This window comes from Eriocheir sinensis, chromosome 30 (genome assembly GCF_024679095.1).
Source record: "Eriocheir sinensis breed Jianghai 21 chromosome 30, ASM2467909v1, whole genome shotgun sequence".
Classification (NCBI taxonomy): Eukaryota; Metazoa; Arthropoda; class Malacostraca; order Decapoda; family Varunidae; genus Eriocheir; species Eriocheir sinensis.
Window position 1 is genome coordinate 14,734,785 of NC_066538.1, and position 26,046 is coordinate 14,760,830.

At 43.8% G+C, this 26,046-nt stretch overlaps 1 protein-coding gene across 1 annotated transcript in view; it reads left to right on the forward strand.

Moving 5' to 3' along the window:
* Positions 1 to 22,257, forward strand: part of LOC127005619 (retinitis pigmentosa 1-like 1 protein) — a 38,872-nt gene extending 16,615 nt beyond the window's left edge. Inside the window, exons 3-5 of the mRNA XM_050874598.1 lie at positions 463 to 1,737; positions 5,697 to 5,876; positions 21,753 to 22,257. Of these exons, the coding sequence (XP_050730555.1) occupies positions 463 to 1,737; positions 5,697 to 5,876; positions 21,753 to 22,250 (1,953 nt within the window). The 3' untranslated portion in view covers positions 22,251 to 22,257. The remainder of the gene's footprint in view (positions 1 to 462; positions 1,738 to 5,696; positions 5,877 to 21,752) is intronic.
* Positions 22,258 to 26,046: the final 3,789 nt, after the last annotated feature.

The following is a 26,046-nucleotide window of genomic DNA, read 5'->3' on the forward strand; positions in this document are numbered from 1 at the left end:
GCATACACAAGGGTACACACAGGGGGGCATACACAAGGGTACACACAGGGGGGCATACACAAGGGTACACACAGGGGGGCATACACAAGGGTACATGGGGGGGAATACAAAAGGGTACACACAGGAGGGCATACACAAGGGTACACACAAGGGTACACAGGGGGGAATACACAATGGTACACACAGGGGGTCATGCACAAGGGTACACACAGGGGGGCATGTACAGAAATTTACTCTGGACAAGTGGTGTTAAGTCAATTTGATGTAAAGCAGGGTATTTCTCTAATATAATTTGCACTTATTTGAGCATAATGAAGCTATTTTTATCATGTTATAAAATAAAAACCCTACTAGAGTAACAACAGCAATGCCCACACAGATGGGCAGTCTGTGGACCTTCCCCCTCAAGAGGAACAGGGGCGAGGTGTTATCATCTTCCCTAACCCTGTGTTGTTGTTTTAGGTGAGAGTGGCATCTAGTGCAGCCATAGAGGCTGCCCAGGCTGTCCTTTTGGCCCTGGAAACTGCTACTAAAGAAGAGCCGCACCCCCAGCCACACCCAGACGAGCCCAGTGCCCAGTCAGACCCAGAAGAGGCCAGGGCCCAGTCAGACCCAGAAGAGACCATGCCGCAGTCAGACCCAGAAGAGGCCAGGCCCCAGTCAGACCCAGAAGAGGCCAGGGCCCAGTCAGACCCAGAAGAGGCCAGGGCCCAGTCAGACCCGGAAGAGGCCAGGCCCCAGTCAGACCCAGAAGAGGCCAGGCCCCAGTCAGACCCAGAAGAGGCCAGGGCCCAGTCGGACCCAGAAGCGACCAGTGCCCAGTCAGACCCAGAAGAGGCCAGGGCCCAGTCAGACCCAGAAGCGACCAGTGCCCAGTCAGACCCAGAAGAGGCCAGGGCCCAGTCAGACCCAGAAGCGACCAGTGCCCAGTCAGACCCAGAAGAGGCCAGGGCCCAGTCAGACCCAGAAGCGACCAGTGCCCAGTCAGACCCAGAAGCAACCAGTGCCCAGTCAGACCCAGAAGCAACCAGTGCCCAGTCAGACCCAGAAGAGGCCAGGGCCCAGTCAGACCCAGAAGTGACCAGTGCCCAGTCAGACCCAGAAGAGGCCAGGGCCCAGTCAGACCCAGAAGCGACCAGTGCCCAGTCAGACCCAGAAGCGACGAGTGCCCAGTCAGACCCAGAAGAGGCCACCAGGGCCCTGTTAAACCCAGAAGCGACCAGTGCCCAGTCAGACCCAGAAGAGGCCAGGGCCCAGCCAGACCCAGAAGAGGCCAGGGCCCAGTCAGACCCAGAAGAGGCCAGGGCCCAGTCAGACCCAGAAGAGGCTAGGGCCCAGTCAGACCCAGAAGAGGCCAGGGCCCAGTCAGACCCAGAAGAGGCCAGGGCCCAGTCAGACCCAGAAGAGGCCAGGGCCCAGTCAGACCCAGAAGAGGCCAGGGCCCAGTCAGACCCAGAAGAGGCCAGGGCCCAGTTGGACCCAGAAGCGACCAGTGCCCAGTCAGACCCAGAAGAGGCCAGGGCCCAGTCAGACCCAGAAGCGACCAGTGCCCAGTCAGACCCAGAAGAGGCCAGGGCCCAGTCAGACCCAGAAGAAGCCAGGGCCCAGTCAGACCCAGAAAAGGCCCTTACTCAATCAGACCTAGAAGAGGCCTCGGCCCTGTCAGACTCAGAGGAGGTCAACCCAGATTCCACTATCATGGACAGACTGCAGCTCATCTTGACCCTGAGCCTGAAGGTCAGTAGGCCCCAAGTGTCACTATTGCTACAGCGAGTCCCTGACTTACAGCGCTGTGGTCCTCACCTTAAAGGGGAGCCTCGGGGGGTTTCAGGGTGAAAAGTAAAAAGATAGGATTATATGCCAAAAGGCCTCTAGAATAATGTTAGTTTCAAGTGCCGTGCTGCCGGGCGAGTGAGCTCACTTTTTTAAAGGTCTGGTGGGGTTTAAATAATGTTTTATTTTTCTTATTTTTTTACATGTGGCCTGTAGTGCCTGTAGGCTATTTCATGCAGCCTGATGGTTGGCCTGAGCCCGTCATGGCACAGGCAGTTGTTTATAGTGGTGCCATTATTATTGGCTCATGCTGCCCTTGGAGCTCATTCTTGATTTCATTTGCACTGTAGAGCTTCTTCTAGAGTCTGGGTTGATGGGTGGTTTTCAGTACAGCATGTGGGTAGTCTTAGGCCACTTGGCGGTGACTGAAAAATCCCAGGTGGTTAGCGGTGGACTGGAACGCACATCATGGACAGCGCGCCGTATGAGGCCAGCACGCTAACCACTCAGGCACCGCCTCCCCATTTTGAACCCTGCTGGGTAATAAGCACCCTACTGGTTCCTGATACATTTCCTCTCTTTATACAGTTTTTGTCATTTTGTCTTGTTTTTCTTGTACAAAATGTTTCCTGTCAGTGTGTGTCTGTGCGTTTGGAGCCGGAAAAAACTCAGTCATGCCCTTGGGCGCTTGGGAGCAGGGTTGCGGTCTGGTGGTGCCAGATAAAAAAACTTTTTAAATATTTATATGATTATATAAATATAGTTTCATATATTTATAAAAATACAATTCCTTGAACCCATTTAGGTGGATAGGGGGGACCAGGTACCAGAGGAATCAGGAGTCGATGTACAGGTATCCCCTAGTTTTGACTAACAATAGCACTTTTATTTTTTTATATCCACTTTATTACAATTGCACAACTGTAGATGTGTTATCACATCATGGAAATCAAATAAGGACAGTATCTTCACTACTATGGGAGATAAGTAGTTTCTAATATAAGAAATTTTTACTTCCCGTTTCCTGAAAACTTCTTCTTTTTAACTTTAAAATTATAGATCTCAGTAACTTTTCAAGATATATGATTAATTCTAGTGTGATTCTTTTCATCTTTTTTTGTTTTCTTTCAATCTGTCATTTCAGAAAATGTTTTTTGGAATTAAAAAGAAATATAGAAAACTTTTTTCCACTCTTATAACAAAAAAAAAAAATCATCTTTAAAAAAAAAATCATAGAAAAAAAAATCCTATAATGATAAAAGTACAATGACAGATTTTTGGAATGTATAACCTAAAATAAGATCACAATGTCTCATTTAAATCAGAGTAATAGTCTTTGAGATCTATTGCTTTGAAGATATGTCAATTTTCTTGAAAATGGGCAAACAAAATTCGCCAAAAATAAAATATGGACAATATGATAAGCATACTTCCCCAGGAACTCTTATTTTAGCATGCTGAATGTTCACTGAAAATTTCATCTCATCCCATTGATAAACAGTCCGCCCACCGGAGCTCCCCCTTAACAGAACACAGCACTGTAAAGTTACCCTGACTCATCACTGTATAATTGCTGCTTTCCTTAACAGGAGCGAGACCCTTCTGTGTGTGCCCAGTGCATCACAGAGGTGATTGTCTCTGGAATGGAGGTATACATTCCATGTACTTTCTCTACTCCTCATGCCAAAAAGCCTTGGTTTAATCACGCTTTTTCTTGTGCTGTCAAAGATAAAGAGGCAGCTCACAAAAGGTACCAGAGCCTTCGAACTTCCGCTAACCATGATCTTTACATTTCTGCCCGGAATCGTGCCACATCTATTCTCCGACTTATCAAAAACTCCTTCATCAATAGAAAATGCCAAATCCTTGCTTTCTCTAATTCTTCCCGGGACTTCTGGCATCTAGCCAAAAACATCTCCAACTTCACTTCTTCATCTTTCCCTCCACTCCTCAGTCCTGATGGCTGCACCGCCGTTGTATCTATCTCTAATGCTGAACTCTTCTCTCAAACCTTTTCTAAAATCTCCACTCTGGACGATTCTGGGCATATTCCTCCTACTCATCCCCCCCTCTGACTCCTTTATGCTTGTTATTAAGATTCTTAAGAATGATGTTTTCTATGCCCTCTCTGGCCTCAATCCTCAGAAGGCTTATGGACCTGATGGATTGCCTCCTATTGTCCTTAAAACTGTGCCTCCGTGCTGACACCCTGCTTGGTCAAACTCTTTCGCCTCTGCCTGTCAACATCTACCTTTTCTTCCTGCTGGATGTATGCCTTCATACAGCCTGTGCCTAAGAAGGGTGACCATTCCAATCCCTCAAACTACCGTCTTATAGCTTTACTTTCTTGTCTATCTAAAGCTTTTGAATCAATCCTTAACCGGAAGATTCAAAAGCACCCTTCCACTTCTGACCTTCTATCTCATCGCCAGTATGGGTTCCGCAAGGGGCGTTCTACTGGTGATCTCCTTGCCTTCCTAACTGACTCTTGGTCATCCTGTCTTAGCCGTTTTGGTGAAACCTTTGCTATTGCGCTGGACATATTAAAAGCCTTTGATAGGGTCTGGCACAAATCTTTGCTTTCCAAACTACCCTCCTACAGTTTCTATCCTTCTCTCTGTACCTTTATCTCCAGTTTCCTTTCTGACCGTTCTATTTCTGCTGTGATAGATGGTCACTGTTTTTCCCCTAAACTTATGAACAGTGGTGCCCCACAGGGCTCTGTCCTATCTCCCACTCTCTTTCTGTTGTTCATTAATGATCTTTCCACAACGAACTGTCCTATCCATTCTTACGCCGATGACTCTACTCTGCATTACTCAACTTTTTTTTAATAGAAGACCCACTCAACAGGAACTAAATGATTCCAGGCTGGAGGCTGCAGAACGCGTAGCCTAAGACCTTACTATTATTTCCGATTGGGGCAAGAAGAACCTGGTGTCCTTCAACGCCTCAAAAACACAGTTTCTCCACCTATCCACTCTACACAATCTTCTAAACAACTATCCCCTATTCTTTGGCAACACTCGGCTGTCACTTTCTTCAACACTAAACATCCTCAGTCTATCCTTAACTAAAAATCTCAACCTGAAACTTCATATCTCTTTTACTAATCGAGGCTGGGCATTCTGTACCGTCTCCGCCAGTTCTTCTACCCCGCACAGTTGCTATCCATTTACAGGGGCCTTGTTCGCCCTCGTATGGAGTATGCATCTCATGTGGGGTGGCTTCACTCGCACAGCTCTCCTTGACAGAGTGGAATCTAAGGCTCTTTGTCTCATCAGCTCTCCTCCTCATACTGAAAGTCTTCTACCTTTTAAATTCCGCCGCCATGTTGCTTCTCTTTCTATCTTCTATCGATATTTTCACGCTGACTGCTCTTCTGAACTTGCTAACTGCATGCCTTCCCTCTTCCTGCGGCCCCACTGCACACGACTTGCTACTCATGCTCATCCCTATACTGTCCAAATCCCTTACACAAGAGTTAACTAGCATTTTCATTCTTTCATCCCTTACACTGGTGAACTCTGGAACAATCTTCCTTGATCTGTATTTCCTCCTGCCTACGACTTGAACTCTTTCAAGAGGAGGGTACCCTTTCAATACATGACACAGACGTCGGCGTCACAGTATGGAAAGGGTTAAGAGGAAATGGAAGAGGATTAATCCTCTTCTAAACCTCTTCATCCTCATCCATTTCCTCTTAATCCTCTTATAAATTTCTTAAGAGGAAATGGAAGAGGATTAAGAGGTTTAGAAGAGGATGAATCCTCTTCCATTTCCTCTTAACCCTTTCCATACTGTGACGCCAACGTTTACGTCACCATATTGAAAGGGTTAACACCCTTGTTTTCTGTCGGCCCAAGCAGCAGCCTAACATGGTCTTCCTGCCTTTTCCTTCCCTCCACCGGTGACCTTTGCAGGCCAAGGACCTCCGCAGCCTGACACAGCCCACCAGGAGCCTGCTGCAGGCTGGTTTGGTGTTTGCTGTCCACCAGCTGGAAGGTCAGCGCCGATATGCAAGAATAAGCCTTGAAGCCGGCCGGCTGTACCTCCACGCCCTGAAGGAGCAACCCCTGCCCCTGGGCGCATCAACCCTGCAGGTGAGCTGGGGACTCGCCCTCCCTGAAGGGCAGGGATGGCGGCTGTGGAGTTTCTGGTGAGGCACTGCCGCCAGCCACCGGTCACTGCCAGACTAGGAAGAACATTTTGTATGGCTGCTAACCACAGACTTTCTTTACGACTCACAAACAGCAGCAAGATCAAGGTCACTGTGCTCCAGCATGTCCAAGCAGCTGTAGTCAGTGCTGCGGCACAGGTCCACAGTCATGTTGATCCCAAGGTCACTGTCGGTTAGGAAGTGTATATATGCTGCTTAGTGTGTGGGACTGTTATGTCAGCAGTGACATGCAGGTCACTGTAGGTCAGGAAGTATATACATACTGCTTAGTGTGTGGGACTGTTATGTTAACAGTGACATGCAGGTCACTGCAGGTCAGAAAGTATATACATACTGCTTAGTGTGCGGGACTGTTATGTTTTTTGTTTTTTTTTTTTTTTTTTACGTTGTTGCCTATTGCGCCGGTAGGCTTCTTCCAGGTGGGGCCTGATGGTCGGCCCAGCCCGTTCTGGCGCAGGCGAGTGTTTATAGTGGCGCCATCTTGCATTGGCTCATGCTGCCCCCTGGAACTCGTTCTTGATTCGCTTGGACGGCTTCCTCTAGAGTCCGGGTTGATGGGTGGGCTTCAGGACAGCATGTGGGTAGTTTTAAGCCACTCGGCGGTGACTGAAAAATCCGAGTGGTAGCGTGAGGATTCGAACCCGCGTCGTCCATCACGCGGCGAATGTGGGTCCAGTACGCTATCACTTCGGCCACCGCCTACCCTATGTTAACAGCATAGCTGGGCGTTATCATGTTAAGTTATTGCGATACTTTATCGCAGATAACAAAATCAGGTTATCGGCCATCCGCTACTTATTTAAATATATATTGGTATCTTCGTTACTTTTGTAACCAAACTAGCGATAATTGCTACTTTTTTCACCTCTCAGAAACAAAAAACGTCTCCTCCCTACTGCGCATGCGTGGCCTGGGCGCCCGGTATAGTTTGAAAAAACTTAGATCATCAACATTAAAACACTAGGTTATTTTTTTATGTTAGACTCAAAAATCAATATATCAAAGGGAAAACTCGTTTGTGAGCATGCCATGGTATTGAAGGCACATGGTGTTGTGTTATTTAGTGTCCCATCGTCAAATTTTTTCTTACAAACACTGGTCTCTCGTGAACTGCGCATGTTCAGACCAGTAAGTGTAGTCCTGTACAGTCTCACAAAGCTTTTTAACAGAGTTGCTGGAAGGCTGAATCAGACATACAGTACCACCATCCTCGCTGTTTCTAGAACGACACTCTGTACATATCAATACAACTTGTACAGAGTGTCGTTCTAGAAACAGCGGGGATGGTGGTAGTGGTACTGTATGTCTGATTCAGCCTTCCAGCAACTCTTAATTATGGTTAAAAAGCTTTGTGAGACTGTACAGGTCTGTGCTTGCTGGTCTGAGCATGTGCAGTTCACGAGAGACCAGTGTTTGTAAACAAAAGCACCAGCTTTTGACGGTGGGGAAGCCAAATAACACAACACCGGTTCAGGCGTTTCTAGTATTACCGTCCATAGGTACGTGTCATCGTGTGGTTTTCAGGTTTTGTAAGTTTTATAAAATACAGATGATGAAAATTTTAATTAATCTTTGTTTTTTTTATTTGAAATATCAATATAGTATCGTTTTCGCCTATCGGACTTATCGCTAGCTAGTATCGGAATTGTGGATTTATATCGGGTATTGGTTATCGGTCATCGCCTATATTTGTGTCTCCAGTTAACGAATATCGGTTATCACCGTTATGGTTCTCCATTATCAGTTATCGGTTATCGGGAATAAGGTTTTCTGTTATCGTGCCCAGCTATGGTTAACAGTGACATGCAGGTCAGGAATTTTTACATGGTGCTTGGTGTGCAGAAGGCTTATTTGGGGAGTCAGTGGTTGAGTGGTTAGCATGAGGGTCCCGCATTCTCCTCATCATGGATGACGTTGGTTCGAATCTGCCACTACCACCTGGGACGTCACTGCCGAGTGGCCTAAGACTACCCACATGCTGTCCTGAAGACTGCCTATCAACCCGGATCCTAGAAGAACTTAAAAGAACTATCAAAGTGAGTTAAGAGTGAGCTCTTGGCGGCATCATGAGCCAAGAAAAGATGGCGCCACTATAAACACATGCCTACGCCACAACGGGCTGGGGCCGACCATCAGGCCCTAACAAGAGAGCCTACTGGCACCAAAGGTGAAAACGTTAAAAAAAAGAGGAAGTATATGCTGTTTAGTGTGCGGGATTGTTATGTTAGTATTGACATGCAGGTCACTGTAGGTCAGGAAGTACATGCTGTCAGTTTGACATAGGGATGTACCGATACCAGAATTTTGACCGATACTGATACCGATATCGATACCCCAATATTTGACCGATACCAATACTCCAATATTTGACCAATACCGATACCGATACCCCAATATTTGACCGATACCAATACCAATACCCCAATATTTGACCGATACCGATACCCCAATATTTGACTGATACCGATACCCCAATATTTGACCGATACCAATACTGATACCGATACCCCAATATTTGACCAATACCGATACCGATACCCCAATATTTAACCGATACCAATACCGATACCCCAATATTTGACCGATATCAATACCGATACCCCAATATTTAACCGATACCAATACCGATACCCAATATTTGACCGATACCAATACCGATACTGATACCCCAATATTTGACCGATACCAATACTGATACCCCAATATTTGACCGATACCAATACTGATACCCCAATATTTGACTGATACCAATACCGATACCCCAATATTTGACCGATACCAATACCGATACCCCAATATTTGACCGATACCAATACCGAAACCCCAATATTTGACCGATACCGATACCCCAATATTTGACCAATACCAATACTGATACCCCAATATTTGACCAATACTAATACCGATACCCCAATATTTGACCAATACCAATACCCCAATATTTGACCGATACCAATACCGATACTGATACTTGTGCACTGATTTTTTCATACAACAATTCCAGCAGCTAAAGGACAATATCAAATGTTAAGGAAAAAAAAGACCCACTACTCGTTGTTCCACCATAAAAGGGAAGGAAAAAAAAAAAATAATCAGTGTTGGCCTGATAAAAAGTGTCCATAGTCATGAAGATTGTGAAGGCTGTGAAGAAATCCCCAGACCCTGGCAGCGTTCCCCATTGCGGGGCGACCATCTGACTGACTGAGGCAGGCAAATGAGGCGAGTGGAGGGGCTCCGCCAATCCCGTGCCGAAGCTAGTAGTACTAAACCTGTATTATATGCGTCCGCGGTAGCAAAGGCTATACTGTATATTAAGTATTATATACTTGTAATCAAAGTGATATGAATCTTATTGTTTAAAGTGATGAAAATTAAATTGTGGGAAATTCCAAACTATGTAGTACCATGATACTAGATAATTACACTTTTCTGATATTTTTTCAACAATTTAGAAAATCCAATTTCTGTTGAACAACATTATTTGCAACGAGTGACATGTGACGTACAAAACTCCTTCAGGTATCGGTAGTATCGGCAGAAAATCAGTCGATACCGATACTCTTAACCCTTAGAGTATGGGTGGCGATATATATCTCTGGATGCTGTGCACGGGGAAAATGTAGGCATTTAAAAGAGGTGGAAATGGTGTCTTTCTTCTTTCCAATAATTGTATATTCATCTAGTATATATGGTGGTGTAATAAAACTTCTCTCCTAATAATAATAAAAAAGTTATGACAGCCGAAAATATTGCGCATTTTCTTGTGGCCGTGACGCGTCGCGTGGAAGCACCCCCACACACTCACACACACACACACTCTCTCTCTCTCTCTCTCTCTCTCTCTCTCTCTCTCTCTCTCTCTCTCTCCCCCCCCTTGCCCCTCCCTCCTCTGCCAATGTCACTACCATAGCAGTCATCAGAGTCACTGTCACTTTAATTCGCCCGCACTCTACTTCCGCCCGGAGCAGAGGAACTGCTTGACGCGTCACGAGACATGACAGATGTATTCCGAACAAAAGTGGAAAATGATCTGTGGCCTTTGGTAGGCTGCGCGCTGAAGATGAATGAGAGTGTGTACGGATGCCAGATGCCTCCACCATTCTTCTGAGTCAAGAACTGGCGGTATATATGAAACGTAGGGAGTGTAGAGTGTGATGATTATATGTATAATCCCCGTACGGGTGGGGCGTGTGGTAGTGCACGTATATATACGATCACCGAAATGTAAGGGTTAAAATGCACCGATACCACCGATACCGATACATCGGTACATCCCTAGTTTGACAGTACAGTTGCGATTTGAAGTGATGTCACCGCTCTCAAAATGTTTCGTACGTGAGCATTTGAAGGTAACGGAAATGATGTGTATTTATTGTTTACGCTATAATGTTCCCTTTTAATGATAATCTATAATACGTTGTGATGTAAAACACGGTAAAATAACATAGTAGTACCTGAATTACAATTATACATTCATTTGTTTTAAAAAATGCGACTGCGAATGTCATGTGTTGCCTTCAGTATTGAAGACAACCTTGAAATAATTTAGCTCACGTCGTGTGCTTATCTTTGCAAAACTGTTGTTATATGTTGTTAAGATTTAGGCACTATATATATATATATATATATATATATATATATATATATATATATATATATATATATATATATATATATATATATATATATATATATATACACAGAGCTGGGATTCTGTAGAAAAATCTACCACCGGTATCGGTAGTCGGTAAGCAGTCGTCCAATCGGTATCGGTAGATCGGTAGATTTTTCAGAAATCTACCGATCGGTATAGATTCGTATCGGTAGATTAAAACTCTATAATTATATAATAAAAAATGCTTTTAAAGGCCCATAACACACTTTTTAAGTTATTTCTCTCTTATTTCGTTAACTTAAGAATAGAAGTAAATTAGAGTCTTTTAATACCTTTTTAAGTTCAAAAATACATAACTTATTTAATAAATGAATTTCTCCTCAAAAATAAACATCAAACTGAAAAAGTTAAATTTAAACAAACTAGACAATACAGCATTATTTATTAACTTTCACAAAATAAATTTCTTCCCAACACAAAAAAATTACAACTGAAGCAGTCTTGAGCCTCCTACTCCAGGTCGGGTGTCGGCCTTCTTGAGGTCCTCCTTGAGGAATGTCTTGAACTGCTCGCTGTTGCCCTTCAACATCATCAACTGCTCAAAGTTGCTGGCAGTCAGGGAGGACCTCTTGGGGCGGAGGATGTTGCAAGGTGCTGAACAACCTCTCAGCGGCAGCGAACTGGGCAGGGAGGTGTTGTATTTGACAAACAAAGGAGACGCTGCCTCCACACCTCACCTCTCCCCACGCTGCCTCACACGTGACACTGGCTTACGTGACTAGCCTCACTCTGCCGCGTCCCTCCTCTTACAGGGTTCACACTCCTACACACGGGCCCCGGCCACGCCACATACAAAACACTCACTCAACACACAGCATATCCTAACCTCTGGTTCGTAACAATATGATTAAATAGTTCACTGACTTGATCAAAACTTTTTAATGTAAAATAAAGTTTAAAAAGGAAAATCACTTGAAAAGTTAAAAGCACAAACGATTATGTTGCTGTCACAAGTGGTGGACTTAAAACACTGCCACTTAAAACACTAGGCGATGAGGCTGAGCACGTTGTCGAGAGCGAGGGAGCTAGAGCGTGGGTAGGCTACTCATCGCGCCGCAGGCCAAACAGAGGGGGGCCCGCCAAAACTTTTGGCGGAGCGAGAATCTGCTAGGTCGTGGCTGCCTCTGATTGGCTGGAGAACGCCCAGAACGGCCGGTGATTGGCTAAGCGTGATGACGCCAAAGTAATACCTGGAATTTCCTGCTAACTGCTTCCCATAGATGCGCCGAACGTGTTGAAACTTGTCCGTTTCATTTTGCCGGGTCGCTCTTAAGTCTTAACAAAAGTCCCAAGGCCGCTTTTTCAATCTACCGATACCGATTGACTGCCAATCATGCGATCGGTAGCGGTATTCGGTAGTTTCTTCAAAATACCGAATGATCGGTATCGGTAGCAGTAATCTACCGCCGGTAGTACCGATCCCAAATGTCAATCGGTAGTCCCAGCTCTGTATATATATATATATATATATATATATATATATATACAGGTAACTCTCGATTTACGCGAGTATTGCGTTCTTGGAGAGGTCACAGAATCAAAAACAATGTAAATCAAACAAGAGGTAGGTTTCTGTCGAAAAATAAATACCGTATTTTTCAGCGTATAGCGCACACCTTTTTCTAAAAAAAAAAATGCCTGAAAGTTTAGCCCTGCGCCTTGTACGCCGAATGTACAGATTTTTAATGATATTTTTCTTCTTTAGGGTGTTTTTAAGGGTCTGTTTTTTTGTCTTATCCAATAACAACGGCAAACTTTCCTTTATCATTGTATATAATCCTTCATAGTCCGTAGCTGTCTTATAATATGTTACCATAGAATACAGGGCGATCTAATAACTACTATACAAAATTGAAATCGATGGAGGATTGCCCATGCCTTGCTGTTATCCCGTTTTTCCGTTGGGCGCCATTTGTATGATCTTGATGTCACAGGTGGCTTGATTGTATGACTAAGGAGCAGTACAAGCTACATAAAAAATCATATTGGAAAAAAATATCCATGTATTCATTATTAATTATTAATATTAGTGAGAATAATGGGGTAAATATGATATCAGAAACTGTACATCATGAGTCTTGTACGAGGAGATATTTCGCGCAATACCAGCCCGGCCGCCATTTGCATTGTTTACAAACCACACAACCAAACCCATACAACAAACAGCTGCATGGCGCGTGTCACCAGAAACGTGTGAATTGTGTCTTGCCTAGTTATCTGTCATAACCTACGAGTGATGGTGGGAATAATATGCTTATTCACTTCATTCAGTGGAGAGAGAGAGAGAGAGAGAGAGAGAGAGAGAGAGAGAGAGAGAGAGAGAGAGAGAGAGAATATCCATATCACCGAGATATCCACTCAGGCACTCAGTCTCAGACACACTCGTGTGAGGAAGAAATGAGGGACACCATGAGTGGCTAGCTAGTATTGGTACCGGTACCAAGCAGTCTGATACTGGTACTGTACCATATAGCTAGTACCGTTAGTACCGGTAACTGCCCACCCCTATTGTTGAGTAGCGTGGCAGCGTGGGTACTGTATTGTTGTTCAAGTGGCGCGCGGGAAGAACTGAGCTCTGCTGTGTGGCGCTATGTGAGTCCAGTTGCGTGAGACATCTGGTGGCCACTCCATAAAATATCGCATATAAGTGGAAAACGTGTAAATAAATTTTTGGGGGATTTTGGACCGCGTTATTTCAAAAACGTACAGAACCAAACTCGTAAGCGAGAGTTACCTGTTGTGTATATATATATATATATATATATATATATATATATATATATATATATATATATATATATATATATATATATATTATTTTTTTTTTTGGGTCATTCCATGAACTGTCTTCTGCAGTTATTAATACAGTATGACACAAAGCGAATGGACAGTTACTGGCATTACTGTGCATTTTATTGATTAAGAAACGATCAAATAATAAGGTTTCACATTAAACACCTTTTATTCACTATGATGGCTTCTTATCATAAGCATGGGCACTGAAATACATAGTAACATTGCTCAGTAACGATGATGAATGAAGAATGCTTTCATAGGTAGGGTTGCCATATCTGAACTATCAAAATTCCGGACGCCTCTACGAACACTCGACCATAGCCTAATGTTTGGCAACGCTGCGATTACCCGCCCGTAACCACGACCACCACCTCCATTTCAAAGCCATATATTCTTATTTCCCCACCTTCCTCGATTATTCTATGGCACTTATAAGCTGTGGACATGTTCTGTTGATCACCTCCAAGGATTAGAAGTCTACATGAAGCTTTTGTCATCGATATATTGACCAAGAAAGGCAATGATGCTTGCAATTGGCGGCAAAGAGTGAGCTTGGAGTTACAAAACATGACTATTCTGAAGCTATTTATTCTTATTTTTCCATCTCCGACTATCCCTCGGTAGTTATAGGCTGTGGGCATCTTCCCTTGTTCACTGTCATGCATTGGAAGTCCACGGTAGGCTTTTGTTATCGTTATGTTGACCCCGAAAGGCAAAGAGAGTCAGGGCTGAATAATAGGTATAGTAAAATGGTGCGCGGGCGATGACGTCATCATCAAACGAGAGTATAAATTAAATAAATTACGCCATCCTAGTTAAGGATATCGACTAATTATGCATGTCCTATATATTGTGCATATGTTAGATTTATTGTTGTCAACAATGATCATGAAAAGATTATTTTACTTTGTTTGAGTAATATGTCGATATTTGGACTTCATTTGACTTGTTCCTTGCTGAACGAAAACATTTTGTGTCAAAATATTTCGACAACTCTTCGTAAGACATCACTGAATATTTCTTTTCTATTTTTTTCTAGCTTGTAAAATATATTTAGTTAAGTTATGATGAAGATACAGGAAAATAATGGTACTCTTGAAAATATATAACAATACTTGCGTGATCGAAAATAAACGTACGCGGCGACATCACTTCATATCGCGACTGTACAATAAACATGCAGGTCACTGTAGGGCAGGGAGCACATGCTGTCAGCTTGACAGTACAGGAAACATGCAGGTCACTGTAGGGCAGGGAGTACATGCTGTCAGCTTGACAGTACAGGAAACATGCAGGTCACTGTAGGGCAGGGAGCACATGCTGTCAGCTTGACAGTACAATAAACATGCAGGTCACTGTAGGGCAGGGAGTACATGCTGTCAGCTTGACAGTACAGGAAACATGCAGGTCACTGTAGGGCAGGGAGCACATGCTGTCAGCTTGACAGTACAGGAAACATGCAGGTCACTGTAGGGCAGGGAGTACATGCTGTCAGCTTGACAGTACAGGAAACATGCAGGTCACTGTAGGGCAGGGAGTACATGCTGTCAGCTTGACAGTACAGGAAACATGCAGGTCACTGTAGGGCAGGGAGTACATGCTGTCAGCTTGACAGTACAATAAACATGCAGGTCACTGTAGGGTAGGGAGTACATGCTGTCAGCTTGACAGTACAATAAACATGCAGGTCACTGCAGGGCAGGGAGTACATGCTGTCAGCTTGACAGTACATTAAACATGCAGGTCACTGTAGGGCAGGGAGTACATGCTGTCAGCTTGACAGTACATTAAACATGCAGGTCACTGTAGGGCAGGGAGTACATGCTGTCAGCTTGACAGTACAGGAAACATGCAGGTCACTGTAGGGCAGGGAGTACATGCTGTCAGCTTGACAGTACAATAAACATGCAGGTCACTGTAGGGCAGGGAGTACATGCTGTCAGCTTGACAGTACAATAAACATGCAGGTCACTGTAGGGCAGGGAGTACATGCTGTCAGCTTGACAGTACAATAAACATGCAGGTCACTGTAGGGCAGGGAGTACATGCTGTCAGCTTGACAGTACAATAAACATGCAGGTCACTGTAGGGCAGGGAGTACATGCTGTCAGCTTGACAGTACAGGAAACATGCAGGTCACTGTAGGGCAGGGAGTACATGCTGTCAGCTTGACAGTACAATAAACATGCAGGTCACTGTAGGGCAGGGAGTACATGCTGTCAGCTTGACAGTACAGGAAACATGCAGGTCACTGTAGGGGCAGGGAGTACATGCTGTCAGCTTGACAGTACAGGAAACATGCAGGTCACTGTAGGGCAGGGAGTACATGCTGTCAGCTTGACAGTACAGGAAACATGCAGGTCACTGTAGGGCAGGGAGTACATGCTGTCAGCTTGACAGTACAGGAAACATGCAGGTCACTGTAGGGCAGGGAGTACATGCTGTCAGCTTGACAGTACAGGAAACATGCAGATCACTGTAGGGCAGGGAGTACATGCTGTCAGCTTGACAGTACAATAAACATGCAGGTCACTGTAGGGCAGGGAGTACATGCTGTCAGCTTGACAGTACAATAAACATGCAGGTCACTGTAGGGCAGGGAGTACATGCTGTCAGCTTGACAGTACAATAAACATGCAGGTCACTGTAGGGCAGGGAGTACATGCTGTCAGCTTGACAGTACAGGAAACATGCAGGTCACTGTAGGGCAGGGAGTACATGCTGTCAGCTTGACAGTACATTAAACATGCAGGTCACTTTAGGTCAGGTAGTACATGCTGTCAGCTTGACAGTACAATAAACATGCAGGTCACTGTAGGGCAGGGAGTACATGCTGTCAGCTTGACAGTACAGGAAACATGCAGGTCACTGTAGGGCAGGGAGTACATGCTGTCAGCTTGACAGTACAGCAAACATGCAGGTCACTGTAGGGCAGGGAGTACATGCTGTCAGCTTGACAGTACAATAAACATGCAGGTCACTGTAGGGCAGGGAGTACATGCTGTCAGCTTGACAGTACAATAAACATGCAGGTCACTGTAGGGCAGGGAGTACATGCTGTCAGCTTGACAGTACAGGAAACATGCAGGTCACTAGGTCAGTAGGTGCATGCTGTACAGTGTGCAGGAAGGAATGTGCTGTCAGCAGTGACAGTACAGTACACACACAAGGTTAGGGCAGCTAAGCAGTCCCAGCATGACCCAGAAGGCTTCTTTCAGCTCTGCAGAACAACAGTAATGGTAATCATAATAAGAATAGTGTCCATCATTTAGTCATATCATTCAATTGTAATTAATCATGTCATTTAGTCATAATGGTAAAACTAGTGTCCACTATATCATTCACCATGATCTGTGTCTGAAGCTTAACTCTCAGTGGCCTCGTGCCTTCCTCCACAAGTCTTCCCAAGCCAAGAGTCTCTTCTCTTCCTGTGCCAGGGGGTCACCCTCCAAGACTGCATGCCACGTCCTCAGCCAGTACTCTTTGCCTCTCCATTCTTGTCAACATTTGTTTTTCCACTGGCCCAGGAGTTATCACACCTTGTCTGCTGCATCCAGTGCAACCTTTGTTTTCAAAACTTTAAATACCTACCATATTTGATGGCTTAAAAGATGCATAGGCTTACAAGACACCCCCCCCCCCTCCCCCAATTTTGGCAGGCATTTGAAAAAAGAATATAATAAACGGGTTTGAGCTATGAGTGTCAGGTGAAGATTTTTCGCCTGACATTCGTGGTCCTCCCCACTATCAGGTCATTTTTAAAATTTCACATGCATTCAGGTCCTTATTAAATCCCAATACTTTACGTTTAAAACCCTTAATATTTGCTGGGACCTACCAGAATTGGTCCGTCTCAGAGACTCGAGGGCACTGCTTTGAGATGTAAACAAATATGGCGGAGACAGCGACAATGTCAGAGGGGTAACGGGTATGAAGTTTGTGCATCACATTTTTTTTATTATTATTCTACATCATAATTCTAGTTGTTGTAATATTCTATTACATTTTTACAAGATAAGGAAGTGTGAAATTTCAAATTTGAATGTGCTTCAATGTTTGTTGAACATGTATGGAAAGTAAGAATGTTAAAAGACAAGCGCAAAATGTAGAAACAGGCACTTATAAATATTGAATTGTATTAATAACCTATCTTCTCATTATCTCATCAATATTATCCAATATTTGACCGATACCAATACCGATACCGATACCCCAATATTTGACCGATACCAATACCAATTCCGATACCCCAATATTTGACCGATACCAATACCGATACCCCAATATTTGACCGATACCAATACCGATACCGATACTTGTGCACTGATTTTTTCCAGCAGCTAAAGGACAATATCAAATGTTTAGGAAAAAAAGGCCCACTACTATATATTGTTTGTCAATCAAACAAAGTTTAACAGTTTTATGAAGAAGGTCTGTCTTACCTCAATGATCCCTGGCTCCTAAGGAAATGTAGTGTGTCGTGTGTGTGGTCTGGTTTGGTGTACAGCCATCTGCTGGTTTGCTTAGGTACAAGCATGGTTAAGTGTTGTCACTTAATTTTCTTTCTGACTGATGTCATTTATTTGAAGTAGCTGTAAGTACTAATGTTATACTACATTGCTACTTTAGAAAAGAGTTGCTGTTGTTGGTGTAAAAGCAATCGCCACCTTGTTTACGTTTGCTGAGAGGTTTGCAGTTTAATTTAAGCGCCACCGCTGCACCAACACTTCAATAGCCAGTAACCAAAAGTTGAACCTTGACCTTATAAGATGCTGGGTGATTTTCAAGGACATTTTTTGGGGGAAAAGCATAGCTGGGCACAATAGCAGAAAACCTTATTCCCGATAACCGATAACTGATAATGAAAAACCTTATAGGTGATAACCGATATTCGTTAACTAGAGACACAAATATAGGCGATAACCGATACCCGATATAAATCCATAATTCCGATACTACCTAGCAATAAGTCCGATAGGCGAGAACGATACTATATTGATATTTCAAATAGAAAAACATGGATGAATTCAAATTTTCATTATCTGTATTTTAGAAAACTTACAAAACCTGAAAACGACATGTTGACACGTACCTATGGACGGTAATACTAGAAACGCCTCAACCTGTGTTGTGTTATTTGGCGTCCCCACCATCAAAAGCTGGCGCTTTCGTTTACAAACACTGCTCTCTCGTGAACTGTGCATGCTCAGACCAGCAAGCGTAGACCTGTACACTCTCACAAAGCTTTTTAACTATAATTAAGAGTTGCTGAAAGGCTTAATCCTACATACAGTACCACCACCACCATCCCCGCTGTTTCTAGAACGACACTCTGTACGAGTTGTATTTATATGTACAGAGTGTTGCTCTAGAAACAGCGAGGATGGGGGTACTGTATGTCTGATTCAGCCTTCCAGCAACTCTTAATGTGTTGAAAAGCTTTGTGAGACTGTACAGGGCTACGCTTACTGGTCTGAACATGCGCAGTTCACAAGAGACCAGTGTTTGTAAACAAAAGCGCCAACTTTTGACGATGGAACACCAAATAACACAACACCGGGTGCCTTTAGTGCCATGGCATGCTCACAAACGAATATGAAATATCAAATTTGAGTCAATGAATAATCATTTTTTGGGCAAAGTTTAATGATTTTTCTCTTTGATATATTGATTTTTGAGTAACATAAAAAAATAACCTTGTGTTTTAATGATGATGACCTAAGTATGAAATCTCTTCACCAAAGATATTTCATACCCCGAAGTTTTTTCATACAACACCGGGCGCCCGGGCCACGCATGCGCAGTAGGGAGACGATGTTTTTATTTTTATTTTTTTTTTTTTCTGAGAGGCGGAAAAAAAGTATTGATTATCGCTAGTTTGGTTACAAAAGTAACGAAGATACCGATATATATTTAAATAAGTAGTGGATGGCCGATAACCCGATTTTGTTATCTATGATAAAGTATCGCGATAACGCCCAGCTATGGAAAAAAGTGCGTCATATAAGCCGTCAAATGTGGTAGTTCACAGCTTTTTCCTGGTTTTCCTTCCTCTGCTATTCTAGAACCTCCCATAGGTTGACATTTTCTGCTACTAAAATTTCCATCTTTGTTGCTTTTCCTTAGTTTTGTTGTTTTTCCCCCTGTTTTATTTTTATTTTTTTATTTTTTACCTTTATGTTCCATGTGGTGTATTTACCTAGTTGTGTTTTCCTAGCTGTGACATACGGGAAAAGAGCTACGCTCGCGCTGTCCCGTCTCCATATCCACTCTTATCCAACGTTTCCTTAAAATGATGAATGTTTCTTGCACAAACCACCTCGTCCTTTAGTCTATTCCATCGCTCAATGCTTCTGTTTGGGAAGCTAAACTTTTTCACATCTCTCCTGCATGTGGTCGCCCTCAACTTCTTTCCATGTCCTCTTGTTTCTCTCTCGTTCCACACTCACAGGTCCTCTCTGTCCAAATGCTCCACTCCGCTCGCCAGCCTGTACACCGCTATCAGATCTCTTTCTCTTCTTCTCTCCAGGGTTGTGAGCCCCATGCTATTGAGTCTCTTCATAAGTTTGATCTCAAAGTTCTGGTACCATCTTTGTTGCCACTCTCTGCACTCTTTCCAGCTTCCTTATGTTCTTCTTTTCGTGAGGAGACCAGACCACTGCTGCATACTCTAACCTTGGCCTTATCATTGTGACTATTATTTTCTTCATCATCTCCCCATCCAAGTATACAAATGCCGTCCTTATGTTCCTCAGCAAATTCAGAGTTTGTCCCGTTATCCTGTTGATGTGTTTGTCTGATGACAAGTTCTCTGAGAGTCACTCCCAAATCTTTTTCCTCCACTCCTTTGCATATTATCTCGCTTTCCATCTTATAATCATATTCACATCTTCTGCCACTCCTACCAAACTCCATTTTTTTACATTTCCCAAGGTTGAACTCCATCTGCCATGTACCACTCCACTCCCATATTCTATCCAGGTCCCTTTGCAATGCCTGACAGTCTTTCACATTATTCACTCGTCTCGATAGTTTTGCATCATCTGCAAGCAAACTCACATAGCTGGACACTCTGTCCACCATATCATTTATATAAACAGCAAACATTATTGGTGCCAATACCGAACCCTGTGGGACTCCATTCATCACAGGGCACCAGTTGGAAACCTTGTCTCCGATTATCGTCCCCATTTCCTGTTAGTTGGGAAGTCCTCCAGCCACTTAACCCCTTCACTCGGCGGCGCCGACGCCTTGGCGATCGGCATCACCGTATGGAAAGGGTTAGTCCTCTTCTAAACCTCTTAATCCTCTTCCATTTCCTCTTATTCCTCTTCTAAACCTCTTAAGAGGAAATGGAAGAGGAATAAGAGGAATTTAGAGGAGGATTGAGAGGTTTAGAAGAGGATTAATCCTCTTCTATTTCCTCTTGACCTTTTCCGTACTGTGGCCTTGACGTCTGCGTCACAGATGGAAAGGGTTAATCAGTCCATCACCCACTCTACCCATATTTTTAATCTTCCAAATTAGTCTTCTGTGCAGTACTTTGTCAAATGCTTTTTTCAAATTCAGGTACACTCCATCTGCCCAGCCTCCTCTCCCCTGTATTAAATCTGTCACCCTTGAGTAGTAACACAACAAGTTGGTGACGCAAGATCTCCCTCTCCTGAATCCAAACTAGCAATCCAAGATAATTTTCTCACTTTCTAAGAAATACAACCACCTGTTTTTAACCAGTCTCTCACATATCTTCGCAACCACACTAGTGAGTGATACCGGTCTGTAATTTAATTTGTCCTCTTTCTTGCCTCCCTTAAAAATCGGTACTATGTTTGCTCTCTTCCAGTCTTGCGGTACCTTTCCTTCACTCAGGGAGGCACTCATTATGGAGTGCAGTTTCTCTGCAAGTTGCTCACTACATTCTTTCAAGATCCACCCTGATACTCCATCCGGCCCTGTTGCCTTTCTCACATCCAGCTTGTCCAAACTTTCCTTGACCTCCTGTATTTCTTGCATAACCCTTCCTCTTTCCTGGCCCGGGGGTTGTACAAATTCTTCTTTTGTGAAAACTATGGAAGCTGTTATTCATCACCTCTGCCATCTCTACTGGGTCCTCATGTGTGGTTTCATCCATTTTCAGTTTATCGATTTGTGTGTGTGTGTGGCCTGATGAACGAGCCTCCCATAACCCACTGGTTAAGTGGGTTATGGGAGGCTCATTCATCAGGCCGTCGCTGCACTACATGTGTGTGTGTGTGTGTGTGTGTGTGTGTGTGTGTGTGTGTGTGTGTGTGTACATGCTACATCACCTGTTGTGTTATGTGTTTACAGGTGAGTGAGGTCGTGCCGTCCTACCCCCCCTGCACTGTGTTCCTGGACCTGTCCATGCCGGGCAGCGTAACACGGCGGGTCCAAATCCGTCTGAACCCCAACACCGCGCTGGGCAGATGTGTTCTGTTGCTGTGCACGGGGCAGTGTGGCCACTCCTACCGCAACACCTGCTTGCTAGGGGGGGTGAGGAAGGGGGGGCCAGGAGAGTGTGTGATTGCCGGGGGCTATAAGAAAAATGATGGGATGGGCTCATCCATGCATCTGCCAGACCAGAATTATGGTGAGTACCGGAGGTCAGGTCAGCCGGGGGATGTGAGTGGGATGAGGGTGCAAGACGATACCCGAATGAGAGGTTTGTTTGCCATCTTCACAAAGATAGGCCGTGTGTCGCCTTGTGTCTTTGGTGAGGTGGTGGAAGGACTGCCCGTGCTGATTGAGGCAGCCCAGCTTGGCAACATTAAGGAGGTGACTGTGGTGGACTGTGGTGTGGTGTTGTGAGGGTAATGGCCTGCACCACCACCACTACCACCACCACGACCTCCATCACAGCAACATTGAGGAAGTGACTGTGGTAGACTGTGGTGCCGTTTGTGAAGGTAATGGTGTGCACCACCACCACCATCACAGCAACATTGCGGAGGTGACTGTGGACTGTGGTGAGGTGTTGTAAGTGTAGGCCTGCACCACCACCACTACCACCATAACCACCACCACCACCACCACTACCATAACCACCACCACCGTAACCACCACTACCACCCCTGTCCCCCATCCCGAAAACAAGCACACCTCAGTCCCTCAGTGACTACAGGTCCATTGCCATCACCCCGATCCCCAGCCTGTTCTGTGAAGGCTTCATCTTTAGATGGGCCTATACTCACCTCGCCCCCCTCATGGACCAACAGCAGTTTGGGAACATCAAGTCCTCCTCCACCGCTCACTGCCTCATTAACCTTGATTATATCTACAGAAACCTTGAAAAAAGAAAAACTTCAGTGGCCCTCACCTTCATAGACTTCCGGAAAGCCTTCGACCTCGGTCACCACACCACCGTCATCACCAAAGCCTTTAACATCCAGCTTCACCCCAGCCTGGTGTCCTGGCTCTCTAACTTCCTCTCCCACAGGAGTCAGGTCATGAGACATCAGGGAGCAACCTCCCCCCCCCTCAGCACCTCACCTGTGCAGTCCCCCAGGGGACCAGGATGGGATGCTTCCTGATGTTTATAAACAACGCCATGATGGACACCAGTGCTTGGTGGAAATACGTGGACGACACCACCCTCGCCACCACCATCAACAACGACAACCCGGATTACAGCCACCTCCAGCTCCTCCTTGACCTCCTCCACACTTGGACCACTGACAACAAAGTCACCCTCAACACCAACAAGACTACAGTAATGCACATCCACACCTCCTCAGACACCTTCCTCCCTCCCTGTGTCTCCATAGACAGCCGTCCCCTCCAGGTGGTTCAGTCTGTCAAGTTTCTCGGCCTCACCATTGACAACAAACTGACGTGGGGCCAACAAGTCAGCTCACTCATAACGTCAGTCATATACCGGCTACACCTCCTCCAAAGATTGAAGAAACTGGGGACACCAGTGCGTGAGCTGGTGAGTGTGTACTCCACCTTCATACTCCCTCGGCTCACGTACACGTCCCCAGCTTGGTCATCTTCCTTCAACGTCACTCAACGCCATCAACTCGAGCGGGTGCAAAAAAGGGGACCGGCTACACCACCTACCAGGAGGCCCTCCCCGCCCTGCACCTCACCACCCTTCAGGCCCCTTACCAACATCTCCAGCAGTTCGCCACCAAACTCCTCTGCTCCCCCCGGTAGCTCCCTCTCCCTGCCACAATGTCCGACACCACAACAAGCTGCTCCTTTTACATGCGCACACAGACAGATACAAGAAAAGTGCAATACCAACAGTAGTGAAAATCCTCATCACATAGACACTTTACTTTTAAGTTGATTTTAAGTTTGTAATTTTAGAATTAGCTCCCCATATAATATGTATATTTTCAGCTCTCGAGCTGCTTATTCCTAAATAAACTGTATATTATTATTGTTATTATTATTATTACCATCACCACAACATCATCACCACCACCACCACAACATTATAAAGGTGACTGGTTGTTTTCTTAATATTTTATTTGTTTATTTATTTATTTTTTTTTAACATCCAGTATAACTGTGTACCTAACATGAATATTTGATACAATGTATTGTTCAATTTCTCGCTGCATTCTTGCACCATCAGCGCAGCGATTCGTGCTGTCCACCGGCCTTCCCTTCACTTTTTTTGTTGTTTGATGATTTCCACGTTTATAATTACAGGTACGTATTATTTTATGCGAGTTTAAACTCCACGAATTTGGTTCAGCGCGATGTTTTTACTTTTGTAGATAAAAATTGGCATAGGAACCACCTGATGAAACTAAGGAAATGTATTAGAACAACAATTTTACATTTTCCTGTAAGTCATTCCTTAATAAATGTCTATGATCAGGTTGTAACCATGTGTGAAATGTGTTAGCCTCCTCAGCTCTGACAGGCATTACTGTAACCACTGGGCATTACAGAGAGAGGGAGAGAGAGAGAGAGAGAGAGAGAGAGAGAGAGAGAATTGTAGGATGGTGGCTTAATGGATGGATGTTTGTAGCCGTTATGTGTTTGGGGTGGTGGGGGAAGGAGATCTGTACCATTTCTTTGTTTTGTGCTTAAGATGGTCTTAACCAAGGAGTCTAGAGAAGATATACTATAGAATCCTTGGTCTTAACCTTCTCATGCACCGTGACGTACGTGCATCGCTTCAAAATATAATTGTCTACAACTCGGCCTTTGTCACGAATTACATCAACAAACTTTTAAAAATTCGCCAAAAAATAAAGTTTTTGACAGAATTGCGTCATAGTTTGATTAATGACAGGTCCAGGTCAGCTAGGCCTTCAAAATAAACTAATTGTCAACTCACATGGGTAGATTTGAAGTAATAATAGGAATAAATATATACTTACAAAACATTTTCCAATCTGTGCTTCAGTTTTCCTCCATATTCTCAAAAACTATGGTCATATAAAAATTATGATTGCAGTATTGGAAAGCTTACAACATCTACTGTTATTGGTGTGTGCAACATAAAAAGTCTACTCACAAATTTTTGAGCATCGAGGTGGTGAACGTAAGTATTTATTTTTCTTTATGCAATGTTTATTCGATTGGAGTCAGAAAAGTTCACTATGTTCATTTTCTCTTATTAATGAAGAGTAATCTGTTACAAACACTGATCTCTATTATAACTGGATTGGCTTTCTCTGTTCTACCCTGGCCCGCAGCCGCCATCTTAAGATTCCCTCGGGCCGAGGCATATATGTAAAAATTCGGCATCAGTGGTCGCTGAGTGGCAGCAGCACGTGGTAAAACATTTCATTACGAAGTTATCAATTTACTGAAATTTTCAATGCCCTAACTACTAGTTATTTATTCGTTTATGAGAAAGAAACACTCGTTATCTGTCTCCATATATCGTACAATACAGTTTTTCGCGTTATTCGACTGTTACATCCTTTATATAGTATGTATGACATGTGTTTGCTTGCAAAGTAATTTTTCAGTGGATTGGGAAATAGCAAATGTTGGTTATCACTAAAATAAATGAGGATAAAGTATGTTCGTTTTATATATTTCTCATGGTTACCCATTAAAATAATTATCCATATTCTAAATCTAAGATTTGAAACAGAAAAGGAATCAGTTTGATGAGTTACTAAAGAACATTTAACTAAAAACTATCAATCAATCACTAACAAACTAGTAGGCTACGCGTATATAAAATCCAAACCCCACACGTCACCATTTTGAGAACTGCAATTGTGAATGAGTTGAGTGAGTCACAGTGTTAACCACACTGAAATCTTTGGACGACTGACAAAGGCAGCAATTTCGTTCCGTTTTCTTTAAGGTTGTAAAACAGAAAACTACTAATATTAATGGGTAACCATGAGAAATATATCAAACGAACATACATTTTCCTAATTTATTTTAGTGATAACCAACATTTGCTATTTCCCAATCCACTGAAAAATTACTTTGCAAGCAAACACATATACATACTATATAAAGGATGAAACAGTCAAATAATGCGAAAAACAGTTGTTTTGTACGAAATATGGAAACAGGTAACGAGTGTTTTTTTTTCCCATAAACGAATAAAAAAAAACTAGTAGTTAGGGCATTGAAAATTTTAATGAATTAATGACTTCGTAATGAAATCTTTTGCCAC